This window comes from Mirounga angustirostris, unplaced genomic scaffold (assembly GCF_029215605.1).
Source record: "Mirounga angustirostris isolate CCGP_5_RB_7025 unplaced genomic scaffold, mMirAng1.0.hap1 SCAF_5, whole genome shotgun sequence".
Lineage (NCBI taxonomy): Eukaryota > Metazoa > Chordata > Mammalia > Carnivora > Phocidae > Mirounga > Mirounga angustirostris.
In genome coordinates this window covers 158,049,563-158,066,642 of record NW_026991713.1, presented here as the reverse complement: position 1 = coordinate 158,066,642, position 17,080 = coordinate 158,049,563, and the positions used below count along the sequence as shown (strand labels likewise).

General features: G+C 49.9%; 1 protein-coding gene across 1 annotated transcript in view; it reads right to left on the bottom strand.

Moving 5' to 3' along the window:
• The window catches only part of SCNN1B (sodium channel epithelial 1 subunit beta), a 56,943-nt gene that overhangs the window by 15,668 nt on the left and 24,195 nt on the right, over positions 1-17,080 (bottom strand). The window contains exons 2-4 of the mRNA XM_045871834.2: positions 5,820-6,138; positions 3,367-3,643; positions 947-1,137 (exon numbers count right to left, since the gene is read on the bottom strand). Coding sequence (XP_045727790.1) covers positions 947-1,137; positions 3,367-3,643; positions 5,820-6,130 — 779 coding nt within the window. The 5' untranslated portion in view covers positions 6,131-6,138. The remainder of the gene's footprint in view (positions 1-946; positions 1,138-3,366; positions 3,644-5,819; positions 6,139-17,080) is intronic.

Genomic DNA, 17,080 nt, shown 5'->3' with positions numbered 1-17,080 from the left:
CTGCGGCGTTCAGCAGACTCTCACTAGAGCTTCCTGAAGGCTCACGGGTGGAGGGAGCGCAGGGCTCAGGCACCGTCCCTGGGAGGGTGACACGGGAAGCCTGTCACTCATGAGACGTGGCAGGACTCCGCGGACTTCAGGGGCCCGAAGTGCGAGACCATGGAGCCCTGGACCAACAGGACACCAGCCCACGGGGGCCCCGCACACCCCGAGGCCCTGCCGCCGCGGCTCTGCGTGGGCCCAGCCTCCAGGCGGCGGTCCCGCCCCAGAGATGCTAGGGCCCGGGGCTGGGGGTGTCAGCAGCGGGGGGGGGGGGGGGGGGTGTGTGAAGGAGGCGCAGGCTTTTGGGGTGAACATTATTCTCAGTCTGCCATCCTGTCCACCTTGGGGGTTGTCAGGGATGCCAGCGAACAATCCCAGGGCCCCGTTCTAAGTGCCCAGCTGAGCCAACTCAGCCCCACTCCCGGGAAGCAGAGGCGGCGGCCGGATGGTCTGGGATGAGAACCAGGGCAGGAGGTGCTGGGGTGCCCGCTGGCTGTGGGGGGCGAACAGCTCCCAGCCGCCCCCCCTGCAGCCCCCTTGCCTGGGAAGTGAGGGGACCCCAGCCCACCCCCCACGAGGTACTGATGCAGCCGGGACAAAGGGCTGGACCCTCAGGAGGACAATCCTTGGTGTGGCTGATGTTCTGGATGCTGAGATGTCGCCTGAGAGACCACGGCCACACTGAGCTCTTTCCTCCTTCCCCATCCGCTTTCCTTTACAGACGTGTCCTAAAGCGAGTCCCTCCGTGCGTCATGGGCCCTCCACACATCCCTGTCTCAGGCTCTGCCCCAGGAGATCCGACCAGAGACCCCGAGGCACAGGACACAGTGCTGGTCCGTGGCCGCGCGGGGCTGTGATCGGGGGGCGGGGAGGGCAGGCCGGCTGGGCCAGGGGCGGCTCTCACCTGTAGTTGCAGGGCTCGGGCCCGAACAGGCAGGCCAGGATCAGCCGCTCGGCGGGGTAGCCCATCTCCACCAGCTTGTGCCTGGGCACTTGTGAGAAGATGTTGGTGGCCTGCAGGAGGTACCACTCCGTCAGGGCCTGGGTGGCGCTGGTGAAATTCCGGAAAGTGCACACGGTCCCGTTGAGGCGGCACTGCGGAAGCCGAGTGGGGTTCTGGTGGGCACAGGGCGTGCTGGCCACCCCCCGCCATTGTCCCCAAGGGCCAGCTGCCCTTCCCCTGGTGGCACCGCGATGCCGGGGCTAGCGGCTGCTGAGCCGGTGGAGAATGTGTTCACCCCACGCTCACAGGGCTCAGGGGCTGTCCCCTCACACATGGCTGCTGGGTCACTAGGTCTCACACACGGTCGCCAGCCACCCCCATACTAGTCTTATGCATGAGCAAATACACTCACACACACGCACACGCCCACCTCCTGACATTCACAGCCACACGATGTCATGGTCACAACCACACACACCCATATCCAAACTTTCTCCCGGCGCACATACCTAGCTGATCCACATTCACGCTCCTGTGGCCACACAGACAGACGCACCTGGACCCTCCAACTCCCCTGACTCCTTTGCCGGCCTCCTCGAAGACTTCCAGAGGCAGCTCCCTGGAGGCCGTGTGGACCATGAAGGACTCGAGGCTCAAGGCTCCCTCTCCCTCACTGGGGGAAGGAGCTGGGCCTTGTCAGCCTGAGCCCTGTGAGGGGCGCAGCCACCCCCCCCAACAGCCGGCCCACCATGACACCCAGGTCCCCGTGCAGACACAGCACTGCGGCGGCCCCAGGCCTCTGGCCTCAGCCACTCTGCCTCTGCCGGCGCTCACAGTGGGCCTTCCTTCTGGAACCCCGGAGGCCGGGAGGAGCTTCTCCGCATTGTGAGACTGCTTTCCCCAGGGCTGGCCGGGGGCACTGTCCTCAGGCCCGTTCCTGGAGGTCTCCTCGTCTCTCCTTAGGGAGATGACGATAATACTTAACACTCACTCTGTCCCAGGCTCTGTTCTGAGGACTGTCTTATTACCGCATTCGCTTTGTACAGCAACCCTACTCCATCATCGGGAGGAAACTGAGGCCAGCAGACTCTCCTCCCCACCACACGTGCACACCCGCGCGCGCGCGCACACACACACACAGCATGCACCGCGTGCGCACACACAGGGCTTGACCCCGAGATCCGGGGCAGCCCCCCGGAACGAGCCTGCCTCACAGATGAGGAGCCAGACACGGGAGGCCGGGTAACGCTAAAAACCAGTAGGGCACTGGGTCAGAGAGGGCACGGGGCCTCTGGAGCCTCGGACTTCTCGCTGCTTCTTCGGAGATGTAGGGGGAGCCCCGACCCGGTGGAGGCCCCCACCCAAGGGTGACCATCCGAATCACCAGGGAGGCTGCTAACAATACAGATCCCTAGGCCCGTTCCGCTTCCCCAGGAGTGGGGGCCATCGCAGCAGCCCCGCGCAGGGCGGTTACGCTCTGGCATCGGCCGGCACTGCAAGGCTGTGGGTTTTCACCTCCCCGGTATTTATGCTCTTGTCTTTTGATAGCAAGGCTTAATTCCTTCTTCAGGAAAGCACCCTTTCGCCCCCTCACTGGGTCCACGTGGCAGAGGCTGACGTCAACCCAGCTCCAGGGCGCATGACCCAGGACTGGCCAATCATGAGAGCCCATTCTCCGGCGCACGGTGATTGGTTGAGGGGTGAGCATGTGACCCAATGGGTCGGTCCCAGGACTTTCGCTGAGGCTATTGGGGAACAGCAGTTCTGTTTCTCGGGGGAGAGTGCTGAGCTGATGGGGTGTAGGTCTGGCATTGCCAAGGCCTTCTGCATGGAGAGAGCCTGCCAGAGAGTGAGGTTAACTGGGAGAAAAGCTGAACAAAAATGGAGTGAGTTAGGGTCCTGATGGCAGCATTTGAATCCCTGAACCCATTCTACCCCTGGACTTCTCAGTATGTGAGCCAGTGAATTCCTTGTTTTGCTTAAGCTAGTTTGACCGGGGTCACTCGCATCCAATAGTGTCTTGACTAACATACCAGCGCTATTAAAAAAAAAAAAAAAGCTTTGTAAACATACAAAATTGGCACTGGCTTCTAGCCTGCCTTTCCCCCAGCAAGACCCAGATTATTTTTATTTATTTATTTTTTTATTCATGAGAGACAGAGCGAGAGAGAAAGGCAGAGGGAGAAGCAGGCTCCCAAGGAGCAGGGAGCCCGATGCGGGACTCGATCCCAGGACCCTGAGATCATGACCTGAGCCGAAGGCAGACGCTTAACCATCTGAGCCACCCAGGCGCCCAAGACCCAGATTATTAAAGGAAAGAAAATCCCATCAGCCTCCCTGGGAAGGGTCTGTTGCTCGATGTGTGCCCGGGGCCCACTTACTAGTCTCATGGCCACTTTGCACCCCTGGGCAGTGCAGGTCCTTCCTGGCGCTGGGCTGCTGCTTGCTGAGCCATTGTGGACATCCCCAAGGAGGTCAAGGACCACCGGGCGGCTGGGCTTCCGCTCGTCGATCAGAACCAGCGGCGTATCGTTCCAGATGGTGAAGTTCAGAGTCCTAGTGGCGTTGGCGTAGCTCTTCTCGGGAGCCAGGATCCTCTCCAGGACCGCTTCCATGAGCTCATCCAGATCTTTCAGCAAATGCTTGACTTTGGAATACCTGGGTGGGGAGGGGGCCAGTCAGGGGGGCAAGGGCAGCTGAGGGGCAGAGGGCAACCGCAGTCTGGGGTCCCCCTACCCCAGCGTGGCTGCCAGCCACCACGTGTGAGGAGAGTGTTCTGTCCAAGCCCCCTGCCTCTCTACCCACCCGCCCAGTCATCCGTGACTCCTTCTACCCACCACTCACTTCTTCATCCACGGAGTATGCAGTGAGCGCCTACTAGGCGCCAGGCAGTGTGCAAAGCACAGAGGATATGATAGCGAACAAGACACATGGGGTCCCTTTCCTTATGAAGTTCAAATTCTAAGGAGGAAGACTCCTAACCGCTCCTGGTTCCAATTCTCCAGCAGCGACTCTGGGAAAAGGGTCCAGTTTCAGGAGGGAGAAGGAGGGTGAGAGTGTGGGGCTGGGCTCCAGCAGCTTCTCGCAACCTCCGGAGGCTCCCGTATTGGAAATGGTGACCGGTCACTCTGGCAGAAATGTGTCCAGACCAGAGAGTGAGTGTTAACGCCTGGCCACATACCCACGTCCTGGTACAAAGGGGTACAGCGGCCCGAGCTGAGATCGGCTTCAGCTGCGGACACCTCCTGTCCCCGGACCATGAAACCAGCCACCTGTGTGTACACAGCAAGAGGAGGGCTCAGGGAGGGCGGTGGGCTATGGGGATGGGGGCTGCTAGGTTAGCCCGGATGTCCACACTGCTGTCGAGCAAGGTGGGTCATGGCCTGAGGTCTGGGTTCGAATCCTGCCATGCCACTTGGTATCCGTATGACCCCTGGGGCAAATTAGCATCTCCGAGGCTCTGTTCTCTCATCTACAAGATGGGGGGATTATTTACCCTGGAGGACTATAGGTGAGGTGAGGTCTCTCCAGCACCAAGAACCGTGCCTGTCCAGGGCGGTGTTGTACTATGATGACTACGGGTTCTCTGGAGTGGCCCCGAGCAGGCAGGAGCCCGATTACTAGAAAGAAGGGACTTTCTATGGGCGCCTGGGTGGCTCAGTTGGTTAAGCGACTGCCTTCGGCTCAGGTCATGATCCTGGAGTCCCTGGATCGAGTCCCGCATTGGGCTCCCTGCTCGGCAGGGAGTCTGCTTCTCCCTCTGCCCCTCCCCCCTCTCATGTGCTCTCTCTCATTCTCTCTCTCAAATAAATAAAATCTTAAAAAAAAAAAAGAAGGGACTTTCTGATCACTAGACATGTAATCAGGAAGTAAGAATTCCCTTCCAGGACCTTCTTTTGGACAAGAATATTCCTTGTGACTCAGCTACGCTGGCCCTTCTGCAGTTCCTTGAAAGCACCAGACTCTGTCTCGTCCCAGGGCCGCGGCAGCCGTCCTCCACTTGGGCCACTCTGCATCCCACCTAGCTCGCTTCTGCTTATGCCTTGTTCTCCTCTGACTGACCCCTGCCCCTCCCCAACCCTGGCTAGGTCGGTCCCGGCATGTCCCTTTCAGAGGCCTTGCCAGCACGTGGTTGCACGGTGGCAACTCTGGAGTCAGATCAGGCCTGGGTTCCCATGCCACAGTTGTTTGCTGTGTGTCTCTGGGCAAGTTCCCTAATCTCTCTGAATCTCCATTTCCCCACCCATAAATTGGGGCTAATACAGTTATGCCCACACCTAGGGTGGTTGTGTGGACTGGAATTACATAAATCAGCCAAAAAGCAATGGACATACTGCCTGGCAATTCATCAGCCCTTGATGTACTATTGCTATATATATATTTTTATCATCGTGATTATAATTAATTCAAACTTACAACCCCTCGATCGAGAGTTGCATGCTCTGCTAACTGATCAGCCCGGTGTCCCTAGGAAGTTTATGAATTTTGAAAGGTACTTGCTGCAAAGGGATGACGCAAACAGGGAAAGAAAGAGAGAAGGAGAAAAAGGAGGGAAGGGGGGATGGAAGGAAAGAAAAGGAAAACGAAGAGAAGGGAAGGGGGGAGATAAAAGGGGGGAGAGGGAGGGAGAGAGAAAGAGGGAGGGGGGAGGAAGAGAGGGGGAGGACAGAGAGAGGGAGGGGGAGAGATGGACAGAGGGAGGGAAGGGAAGGGAGGGAGGGAGAGTAGGAGAGGCGGCAGGGAGGCAGGGAGAGAAAAAAGGGGGTCGGGAGAGAGGGAGGGAGGGAGGCGGGGAGGCGGGGAGAGCCAGCTCCGCAGTCCAGGGACCACCTACTGGAAGGGGCTGGCGTTGCAGATGGTGACGGCGGGGAAGTCCATGGTCTTGAAGCCGATGGAGAGCGACACGCTGACCTCCCAGCTCAGGTAGGTCCTGATGAAGACGCCCCACTGCCAGCAGACCAGGGAGGTGAAGAGCAGCGTGATCAGGAACCACATGGCCTTCTTCTTGGGCCCCTCGCAGATGATGCGCTTGGGGCCGTGGGTGTTGGTGTTGTTGCAGTACCACACCAGCAGCTCCTTGTACGTGTAGCCCGGGCCCTTCTGCAGCCGGTGCAGGCACTTCCGCAGGTACTTCTTCAGGTGCATCGCGGCGCCTGCGCGGACACCCCGACACCCCTCAACCAGATCCAGCGCGCGGCCCGCGGCCCAGGCGGCCCCGTCCCGGTCCGGGCCAGAGCCTGGGCACCGGACACAGGCAGCCGGCGCCGCCCATCCCAGCCTCCCTCCCCAACTTGCTCTCTCCTCCTTTCTCTTCTTCCCTTCTCCCTCCCCCTCCCCTCCCTCCCCTTCCCTGCCCCTTCCCCTTCTCTCCCAACCCTCTTCCCCATCCCTCTCTCCCCTCCTTCCCTCCCTTTCCCTCGCCTTCCTTCCGTGCCCCTCCCCCCTCCTCCTTTCCCTCCCTTCCCCCTTCCCGATCCCTTCCTCCTCTTTCCCTCCCTCTCCCCCTTCTCTCCCTCCCCTCTTCTTTCCCTCTCCTCCCTCTTTCCCCTTCCTTACCCCCTTCCCCTTCCCTCCTTATCCCCTTCCCCATCCTCCCTCCCCTCCTTCCCTCCCTCTCCTCCTTCTCTCCCTCCCTTCCCTTCCTGCCATCTATCCTCCACGCATCCAACCAAAAAGCATTTATTGAATGCCTACTGTATGCCAGGCACTGAATTAGTCCCTCTGGACTCAATGATGGGCAAAACAAACAAGGTTTCTGCCCTCTGGGAATTTTTAGCCTAGTGGACAAGTTACTTAAACTCCCAACTCCTGAGGTACTCCATCTGTAAAGTGGGGATAATTGTACCTCATTTACAGAATTGCTGAGAGGGTGAAACTAGGTACCTGATGCACAAAACGTGCTAAATACAGTACCTAGCTCAGACTAAGTGCCCAATATGTCGGCTACTTTTATTTATGTTTTATTTTATTTTTATTATTTTTATTTATTTTATTTTTAATTAATATATTTTTTAGAGAGAGAGCAAGCTTGGGTGAGTGGGGGTGGGAGGGACAGAGGGAGAGGGAGAGAGAGAATCTCAAGCAGGCCTCACACCCAGTACAGAGCCCAACGTGAAGCTCGATCTCACAACCCTGAGATCATGACCTGAGCCAAAATCAGGAGTCCAAAACTTAATCGACGGAGCCACCCAAGTGCCCCATCAGCTACCTTCATTACAAGCTATTGGCGGGCGAGACGGATGTTCTTCAAATAGTCCATCCAAAATGCATAGTTATGAAACATGGTAGGAAGGGGTGGGACCCTGAAAGGGTGGTGGTGAAGAGCCAGGACTCTGGAGGTGAAATGTCTGCTTTGAATCTCAGCCCCACCACTTTCTAGCTGTGTGACTTTGAGCCAATCACTTTCCCGGTGCCCCAGTGTCCTGGTCTGTAATGGGGATAATAATGAGTCTCCCTCAGAGGTTGTTGTGAAGACCGAATGAAAATATGTAGCATGTGGATGAATGCCTGGCACCCCCCACCCCCACCCCAGTTCTGAGAATCCCCGGAGAAGCTGAGTTAAAGAACACAGAGTTAACTAGGGAAAGAGGAGCGGAGGGGGGCACTCAGGTGGAGGGGACGCGGGAGGAGGGAGCCTGGAGAGGTGAGCAGGACCTCGTGGGTTAGGATTTGGAGGCGTGGAGGCGTGATGCCATCCAGTCCACCATCTGGAAAGACATGGGCTGGAATGGGGTAAGGGTGGGTCCGGACACATCGGGAGCTAGCTGTGGGTTGTCGAGGAATGTCTAATCCTTCTTTCTGAGACTCTGTTCCTCACCTGCATGAGGGGACAGGGTTCTTGTGAAGAGGAACCCAGAGATGTGTCACAGAGCCTGGCCCATGATGGCTTCTCAGGCAGTACCTGTTTCCTCCCTCCCTCTCCTGAGACAGAGAGGGAACCTGCTGCTGGAGCACCCCAGCTCTATCCCGGGAGCCGGGGCCAGCCAAAGGCCACCTCCTTCTTGCAGCTGTCCTGACTCCCTGGCTGGAGGGACCCTCACCCTCCTCTCAGAGCCGCTCCCTTTCAGGGAGCACTGTGGTGGGCAGTGCAATGCCTGCTGCTCCAGCGTTCTTCACCCCTCTCCCCTCCGGCTCTGTGTGTCCTCAGGGAAACTGCCCCTCCCCCAGTCTCAGTTGGTGTGAGCTGCCAGGTTGGCTCTGCCCCTAGTCTGAGGGGTGCTCACATTAACCCCCGTGTGGATTGTTGAGACTCAATTCTATGACTTTATGCCGGTCTAACTGAGGCAGAGACTCCTTTTTTAACAAAGACTACTAAGCTGGTGGTATTTGGCACCACAAATAGGGAGACTGCCTGAGAATTAAAGCCAACACAGAGGAAAGCAGGGCCACAAGATGGAGAGAGTGATTTCTGACATTTGAACACCTGGATCCAGCCACTCCTGAAGCCATTTATTCCTGGACTCAGCAGATACAAGAATCAATACCCTTCTTTCTTACTTATGGTGATGCAAATTGGGTATCTGTCATTTGCAGCCATTAGAATCTTAAAAAGAAAGAAATTCACCTCATTCTACCCCGTGTCATACCCACTTCTGGCTATGGCCTCTCATTCTGATGAGATCATAAGCCCTCTGAGAGTAGCGGCTCTGTATTCCTGACAAGCCCAGCACGGTGCCTGGAATTCCACAGAATAGCTAAATGGATAATGCCAGACCTTCCTATCTAAACAGAGATCTTAAACTTGCTCAAGCATGTTCACTGCTGACCTAATTTTCTGACACAGTAATATCCCCCACCGTCCTTGCCAAAGCATTAAAGACTTTCTCCTCCAATGCCTCTGCTCACTGATGGAAATCAAGCTCCCTGTGCCTGCTCAGGCCATCATGGCTCTAAGAAGGACGTTCACAGATTAACCCAATTCCCATCTTTCCCTAGATGGCCCATTCCCTGCTCTGGGAAAGTAAAGTTACAGTGATCATAGTAATAACAGCTCCAAGGGCACCATCAAAGCACTACGTGTTTACCATGATTGGGGCACTGCAAGGTGGTGCGTGTGTTATTTCATTCTTAGACATTATTATCCACTACTACAAAACTTGGGAAGAACTGGGGCTTTGTCTGTCTTTATAGTCTAGCACCCCAAGGCCTAATAGGTGAGAAGCACATGAGGCTCCAATAAACTGCCACGGAAGAACCAGACAAAGGGCCTCTCTGATGTCTCCCCTTTGCCATTCTCATTTAATCATTCTGGTTCAGCCAAGGAAAAAGTCGGCTTGGTACAGACAGGTCCTGAGCATCTATTTAACCCCTGCTTATCTCCCAGATTAACCATGAGGCCTCAGGCTCAGAACTTTACCAGGCAACAGTATCTAGTTGGAATTCACATCATTCTGTTTTCATTGGGTTGTTTTTTTTTTTTTTTTGTAAAGATTTTATTTATTAATTTGAGAGGAGAGAGAGAGAGCGAGCATGAGTGGGGGGAGGGAGGGGCAGAGGGAGAAACAGACTCCCCGCTGAGCAGGGAGCCCGATGCGGGACTCGATCCCAGGACCCCAGGATCATGACCCAAGCCAAAGGCAGGTGTTTAACCGACTGAGCCACCCAGTCGCCCTCACTGGGTTTCTTTTTTTTTTTTTAAAGATTTTATTTATTTATTTGAGAGAGAGAGCACATGAGAGGGGGGAGGGGCAGGGGGAGAAGCAGACTCCCTGCTGAGCAGGGAGCCCGACGCGGGACTCGATCCCGGGACTCCAGGATCATGACCTGAGCCGAAGGCAGTCGCTCAACCAACTGAGCCACCCAGGCGCCCCTCACTGGGTTTCTTTTTAAGAGGGATCTCCTATTCATGGCAAGAGATACTGGCCTTTGCTTTCCATTCACAAATACACTTAAGTAAAAAAAATGGGAAATGTGCTTAAAGAAAAATATCCAGTGAACAAGTCTGCCACGCAGCAAACAACGGACAGACGTAGATGAGTAACAGAAGTTGGTGGAGTACCGGCTTATCTCCTACCTCGTTCGGTCCCTTGGGCCATTAACCAAGTACAAATCAGTCAGTGCTACAAACAACTTTATGTTGTTCCCATCAGATTTCACCGCCCAGATGATAGATGGTCTGTATTTGGTAGAAAGGTTTAACTCCACTTAAGGCTTAAACCGACCCAAACAAGCCAAGGGGAGATTGAGTCCACTCATGGACTCGGGAACAGTGGTCATGCTTCGGAGAGTCCCCGACTGCGTCAACACCTTGGCCTACGCTGGTGGTAAATGTTCCTGGCCTCAAATACAACAGTGAAGGGTGTGTACAACTGATTCTGCTTTCTTAAAAGAGGAAACACACACTTGCTTTCAGAGACAAGTTTGTCCTGAGATTTGACTCAGTCTCTTGGTGGGAGGACAATTGGGAACACAGGTGTGTGTCTTTACCTATTATCTTGACAAGGGGACACATAAATGCTCTTCCTATGGTCCGTTCTTCCAAACCTTCTGAATGAGAGGTTGCAACTCGTGCCCTAGGAGCTGCCTTGGGTTTGCAAAAGTGGTTTTGTTGTGGGCACAGTATTCATTTTTAGAATTCTCATTTAAAAATAACAGCTTTATGGAGCTATAATTCATGTACCAGATAACTCATGCATGTAAAGTGTAGAATTCGGTGGATTTTAGTATATTCGCAGAATTACTCCACCATCCCAATAAATTTTAAAGCATTTTCATCTCCCCCCAGAGAAACTCTGTATCCATTAGGGTCACTCCTCATTTCTCCCTCCACCATTCCCAGCTCCAGGATCTGTCTCTATAGATTTGCCTCTTCTGGACCTTTCATATAAATGGAACCATACCTAATGTGTTTTTTTTGTGACTGGTCTTTTTCACGTAGCATTATGTCTTTCTTAAAAGACATCCAGGTTCATCCATCTTGTAGCATGGATCAGTACTTCATTTCTTTTTATTGTCAAATAATGTTCCATATTATGGGATATATCACATTTTATTTATCCATTGATCAGTTGATGGACATTGGTATTGCTTTAACTTTTTGGCTAGTTTGAGTAGTACTGCTATAAATAATCCCGTACAAGTCTTTGTGTGGACATATGTTTTCATTTCTCTTGGGTACATACCTAGGAGTGGATATACCCACTGAATCGTACGGTAATTCTATGTTTAACCTTTTGAAGAACTGACAGACTGTTTTTCAAAGTGGCTACACTATTTTCAAAATCCACTAGCAGTGTATGAGGATTCCAGTTTCTCCACATCCTCTTCCAATGCTTGTTATCATTCAATTAAAAAAAAAATTATTCTTGCCTTACTAGTGGGAGTAAAGGGGCATCTTATTCTGGTTTTATTTGCATTTTCCTGACAGCTAATGATGTTGCCCATCTTTTCACGTGCTCTTGACCAATATATCCATTATACAGCCAATATATCTTTGGGAAAATATGTATTCAGTGCTTTGCTCATATTTTAATTGGGTTGTCTTTTTATTATTAGGTTGTGGGAGTTATTTATATATTCCATATAAGTCCTTTACCAGATATAGGATTTGCAAATATATTCTGTTCTGGGGTTATCTTTTCACTTCATTTAAAGCACAAAAGTTTTTAATTTTGATGATGCCCAATTCGTCTATTTCTTTGGTTGCTTGTGCTTTGGTGTCATCTCTAAGAATTCATTGCATAATCCAAGGTCACAAAGATTTACTCCTTTGATTTATTCTAAGGGTTTTATAATTTTACCTCTTCTATTTAGGTCTTTGACCCAATTTGAATTAATTTTTTAAAGTTTTATTTATTTACGTAATCTCTACACCCAACGTGGGGCTCGAACTCACAACCCAGAGATCAAGAGACACATGCTCCTCCAACTGAGCCAGCCGGGTGTCCCTAATTTGAATTAAGTTTTGTATATGGAGTGAGGTAGGGGTTCAAATTCATTCTCTGGCATGTGGATACCCACTTGTCCCAACAGCAAGACTATTCTTTCCCTCATTTAATTGTCTTGGCATCCTTAGTGGTTTTTTAAAAATATATTACTCAAATTAGGGGGCGCCTGAGGGGCTCAGTTGGTTAAGTGTCCGACTCTTGATTTCAGCTCAGGTCATGATCTCAGGGTTGTGAGATCGAGTGTTGGGCTCCAAGCTGGATGTGGAGCTTGCTTGCGATTCTCTCTCTCCCTCTGCCCCTCCCCACCCCTTCTCTCTCCCTCTCTCAAAAAAAAGAAAAAGAAAAAATATTACTCAAAATAATTGGAAATGGAAAGGTATACCATGTTCATGGGTCATAAGACTCAGTTTTGTTAAGATGTCAACCCCAAATTAATCTCTGGAGTTGATTCAATCCTAATCAAAATCCCATAGACTTTTTGCAGAAATTGACAGGCTGATTCTACACTTTATATGGAAAAGCAAAAGAACTACAATAGGGGGAAAAAAAAAACAGTTTTGAAAAGGAAGAACAGGGGCGCCTGGGTGGCTCAGTCGTTAAGTGCCTGCCTTCGGCTCAGGTCGTGATCCCAGGGTCCTGGGATCGAGCCCCACGTCGGGATCCCTGCTCCACGGGAAGCCTGCTTCTCCCTCTCCCACTCCCCCTGCTTGTGTTCCCTCTCTCACTGTGTCTCTCTCTGTCAAATGAATAAATAAAATCTTTAAAAAAAAAAAAAAGAAAAGAAAAGGAAGAACAAAGTTGAAGGGCATATACTGATATCAAGACTTACCATAAAGTACTATAATCAGAACAGTGTGATATTGGTGTCATGACAGACATCTTGATCAATGGAATAGAAGAGAGAGGAAGGACATAGATCTACAGAGTGCCAAGCTGATTCAATGCAGAAAGGATCGTCTTTTCACCAAGAGATGCTGGAACGAATGGAGGTCCATGCAAGAAAAAGTGAACCTCAACTCTTACCCCACATTATACAAAAATTAACTTGAAATGGATCAGAGACCTAAACACGAGAGCTAAAACTATAAAACATCCAGAAGAAGTGTAGGAGAAAATCTGTGCAATCTTAGGGTAGGCAAAGCTCTTTTAGATAGGACACTAAAGTCATGAATCATGAAAGGAAAAAGAAACCTATAAATTGTACTTTATTAAAATAGTAAAATAAAAATCTGCTCTTCAAAACACACCATTAAGAAAACAGAAGAGCAGGACACTAGGAGAAAACACTTGTAATAATATGTCTGCAAAGAATTCGTATGCAGAATAAAGAATTCTTACAACCAAATAAGAAGGCAACCAACCTAACAAAATAATGGGCAAAAGATTTGAAAAGACGCTTCATACAAGAAGATATATGAATGGCCCATGAGCACATGAAAAGATGCTTAACATCATTAGTCATGGGGAAATGCAAATCAAAACCGCAGTGAGACCCCATTTCCCACCCCCTAAAGGACGGGCAATTCCCAGTGTTAGCGAGGATGTGGGGCCATTAGATCTCTCCTACCCACTGGTTGGGATGCAAAATGGTACGGTTCGGCAGTTTCTCAGAAAGCTAAATGGACACTTATCATATGACCTATCAATTCCACTTTTAATTATCTAAGAGAATGGAAACATGTTCACACAAAGACTTGTACATAGATATTCACAGCAGGCTTATTCATTAATAACCCCAAACTGGAAACAAGACAAACAGCCACCGGCAGGTGAATAAATAAATTGTGGCACATCCATACAATGGGATACTCTTCAGCAAAAAAAAGGAACTGACTATTGATACATACACCAACACAGGTGGATAGAAAAAAAAGGAAACGTGCTGAGTTTAAAAAGCAAGACATGGCAGAGTACATACCATCTGATTCCATTTATATGAAGCCCTAGAAAAGACATACTAATCTCTAGGGACAGAAAGCAGATCAGTGATTCCCTGGGTCTGGGGTAAGTTCTGGATTGATTAGAAAAGCACATGGGGGAACTTTTGGGAAGTGATGAAACTGTTCTTTATCTTGGGTGAGATGGTGGTTAGTTGGATGTATACATTTGTAAAAACTCATCAAACGCTATATTTATTTTTTTCAAACACTATATTTAAAATGGAGATAATGTGTTGTACATAACATATTTAAAGTTCTAACGAAACACTTAAATCCATTGTCGTTTCAAACTTATGAGAGTTCACATCTTAAAATCCAAATTTTTCTTTTTTAAAAAATATTTTATTTATTTATTTGAGAAAGGGAGAACGAGAGGGGGAGGGTCAGAGGGAGAAGCAGACTCCCCGCTGAGCAGGGAGCCCAACAACGCGGGGCTTGATCCCAGGACCCTGGGATCATGACCTGAGCTGAAGGCAGTCGCTTAACCAACTGAGCCACCGGGAACCCAAAAATCTAGATTTTTCTTTATGTTTTGAAAAATCACAAATATCTGACAGTTGTCCCCATGGGGCAACATTCTGCCTGAACTGAATAGTGGCAGCACCCCCTTAAGATGGAGCATATGCTCCCTGGCCCACCCCAAATCCCCCCCAATTCCCTATTTTCTTATACTCAGCTCATCTTACTCATTTTTTAAAATTCCCTGCTTTGGCTTATGTGCACATCTGACTTTGTGACCCCTGTAAATTGTAGGTCAGATGCTTTCATTAAAATCCCCTGTACTTATTTTTTGCAGTAAAACCTCAATTATCCAAGGTTATCATGGAATAAGAGTTCTGGGTAGCTGGATTTTCATAGTTAATTGAAGGTTAGCCTGAAAATGGATTTGACTCTGGTTATTGAAAAATCTTTCATGTTTCTGCCTCCACTAGGGCAGGCAGCCCCAGAACATGACTGACTCATTGTTCTCGAGCACCTGGCCAGGATTGGAGTCATGGATGGGGCTCAATGTACCAAGCTGGAGACGGTGAAGAGGGTTTTTTAGGGGAGCGATTGGAATCTCTCCAGGGGCCAGGACATACCCTGGGCATCATTTCTATTTATAAATGCAAATATTAGGTGCATTCCAGGCACCCAGATTTTGGTCTCTAAATACCATTCCCGACGAAAAAGGAACCAGGGCTTTTTGGAAAAATGGCAGATACCAGTTTTGGTGCAGGAAATGTACAGGCTGAGCCTGGGATATCTCATACCAGAAAGCAAAGGAAGGTATCAAAGACTACTGGGGTAGGTCAAAAGGACTCCTTGAAGGGGTCCTCACTGGCAAAGATGGGAGAATTTGAGCATCTTTTTTAAAAAATGCAATTAATTGAAACATATTAAATGCATAAAAATCCATGAGTTCATCACAACTGGAATGGGGGACGTAAGTAGAACATTAATGTTATTAATAAATAAGAGTCAGGGCACCTGGGTGGCTCAGTTAGTTAAGTGTCTGACTTCGCCTCAGGTCATGATCTCAGGGTTGTGAGATCAAGCCCCACATCAGGCTCCCTGCTCAGCAGGGAGTCTGTTTGTCCTTCTGCCCCTCCCCCTGCTCATGCTCGCTCTTGCTCTCAAATAAATAAATAAAATCTTAAAATAAATAAAGAAATAAGAGTCATTAATACATGGGTCCCCTTCAGGTTGTTTTACCTGTATTTGGGGGCCCTATTGGCTATTACATTCCATTAGCTCCTTAATTTACTACAAGAATCTGCAAATTTCAGCTCAAAATCTAGCCCAAGGCCTGTTTTTGTATGGAACCTGAGGCTAAGAATGGTTTTTACGTTTTTAAAGAGTTGGTTTTTTTTTTTTTTTAAAGGAATCTGCTACATATGGGGCCAGCAAAACCTAAACTATTAACTACTACGGAATAGAATTAACTTTACAGAAAAAGTTTATTGACACCTGATTTACTGTGTCCTATATGTTTGCATTAAATAAAAAGACATCCTTAAAATGGGTTTCACATAAGAATTTGTAGGGCGCCTGGGTGGCTCAGTTGGTTAAGCGACTGCTTTCGGCTCAGGTCATGATCCTGGAGTCCCTGGATCGAGTCCCACATCGGGCTCCCTGCTCGGCAGGGAGTCTGCTTCTGCCTCTGACCCTCCCCCCTCTCATGTGCTCTCTCTCATTCTCTCTCTCTCAAATAAATAAATAAAATCTTTAAAAAAAAAAAAGAATTTTTAAGTTTGATTTTATTTTCCCCCCACTTGTTAGTTCAGTGTTGCCCAAACATCAGCCATTTGCATCCCAGCCTCACAACTTTTGCTAACTTGCTGGAGCACTTGTATCATTATTCACTTAATGTATAACAACACCAGAACTCACTTTTTTGGCATAAAAACATTCAGCCTTGTCCTAAGTAATACTATGAGTCCTCTGCAATGCCCTATCTGGGAAATAAGTTTGATGTGTTAGCCATATTTTCCTAATACCTATTAAAATAATTTCGCTATTTAAAAAAGAGTCCCATCTTGCTTATCACCCTTTAGAAAATTCTCTGTGGTTTTCTACCTGGCTGAAGCATCTCGTCACGTATCCTCGTGCCCTCCTTTTAAGTACGCTGGAGTGGGCATAATTATGCCCATTTCACAGAGAGGGTAACTGGAGCCAGAGGGACTTATCCACCATCAAAGTGAGTCAGAGGCAGAGCTGGATATAGAAACCAGGTCGCCTGGCTTCCAGCCACTTCTACCGACAGGCTTGATGGGACACTTGACTTCTTGCCCCCGCTCTGGTGGGTGTCGGGGAAGTTTGCAGTGTAGCAATGAGGTGGGCCGCCTCCTCCACCAGTACGTATGCACCTCATTTGCCTAAGGCTGCAGCACCCTGGCATCTAGGGGTCCTCCCATAAAGTCACCCTCAGCGTGACTGATGGAGGGGATAAGAAAGTGGCCCCTTCAGGAGGGGAGACACGATGGTCTTATTGGAGCTGATCAGAGACAGAGAATATTCCCAAGGTACATCGTTAAGTGAGAAAGAGAGGGCAGAACAGTAGATAAAGCCTATGTGCATTTGTGTAAAAAAAAAAAAAAAAAAAAAAGAAGGGAAATAGAAGTATAGAGACATTTACTTGGGTGTACGTAGCCTATCCTGGAGAGGCTACCGAAGAAAGCGGTAACGTGAATCGCCTTAGAGAAGGGGAACTTGGGTGGCTGGGGGGGTACAGGCAGGGAAGGAGGCTTTTGAAATCAGTTACTCCTTCTGCATCTTTTGTATTTTGG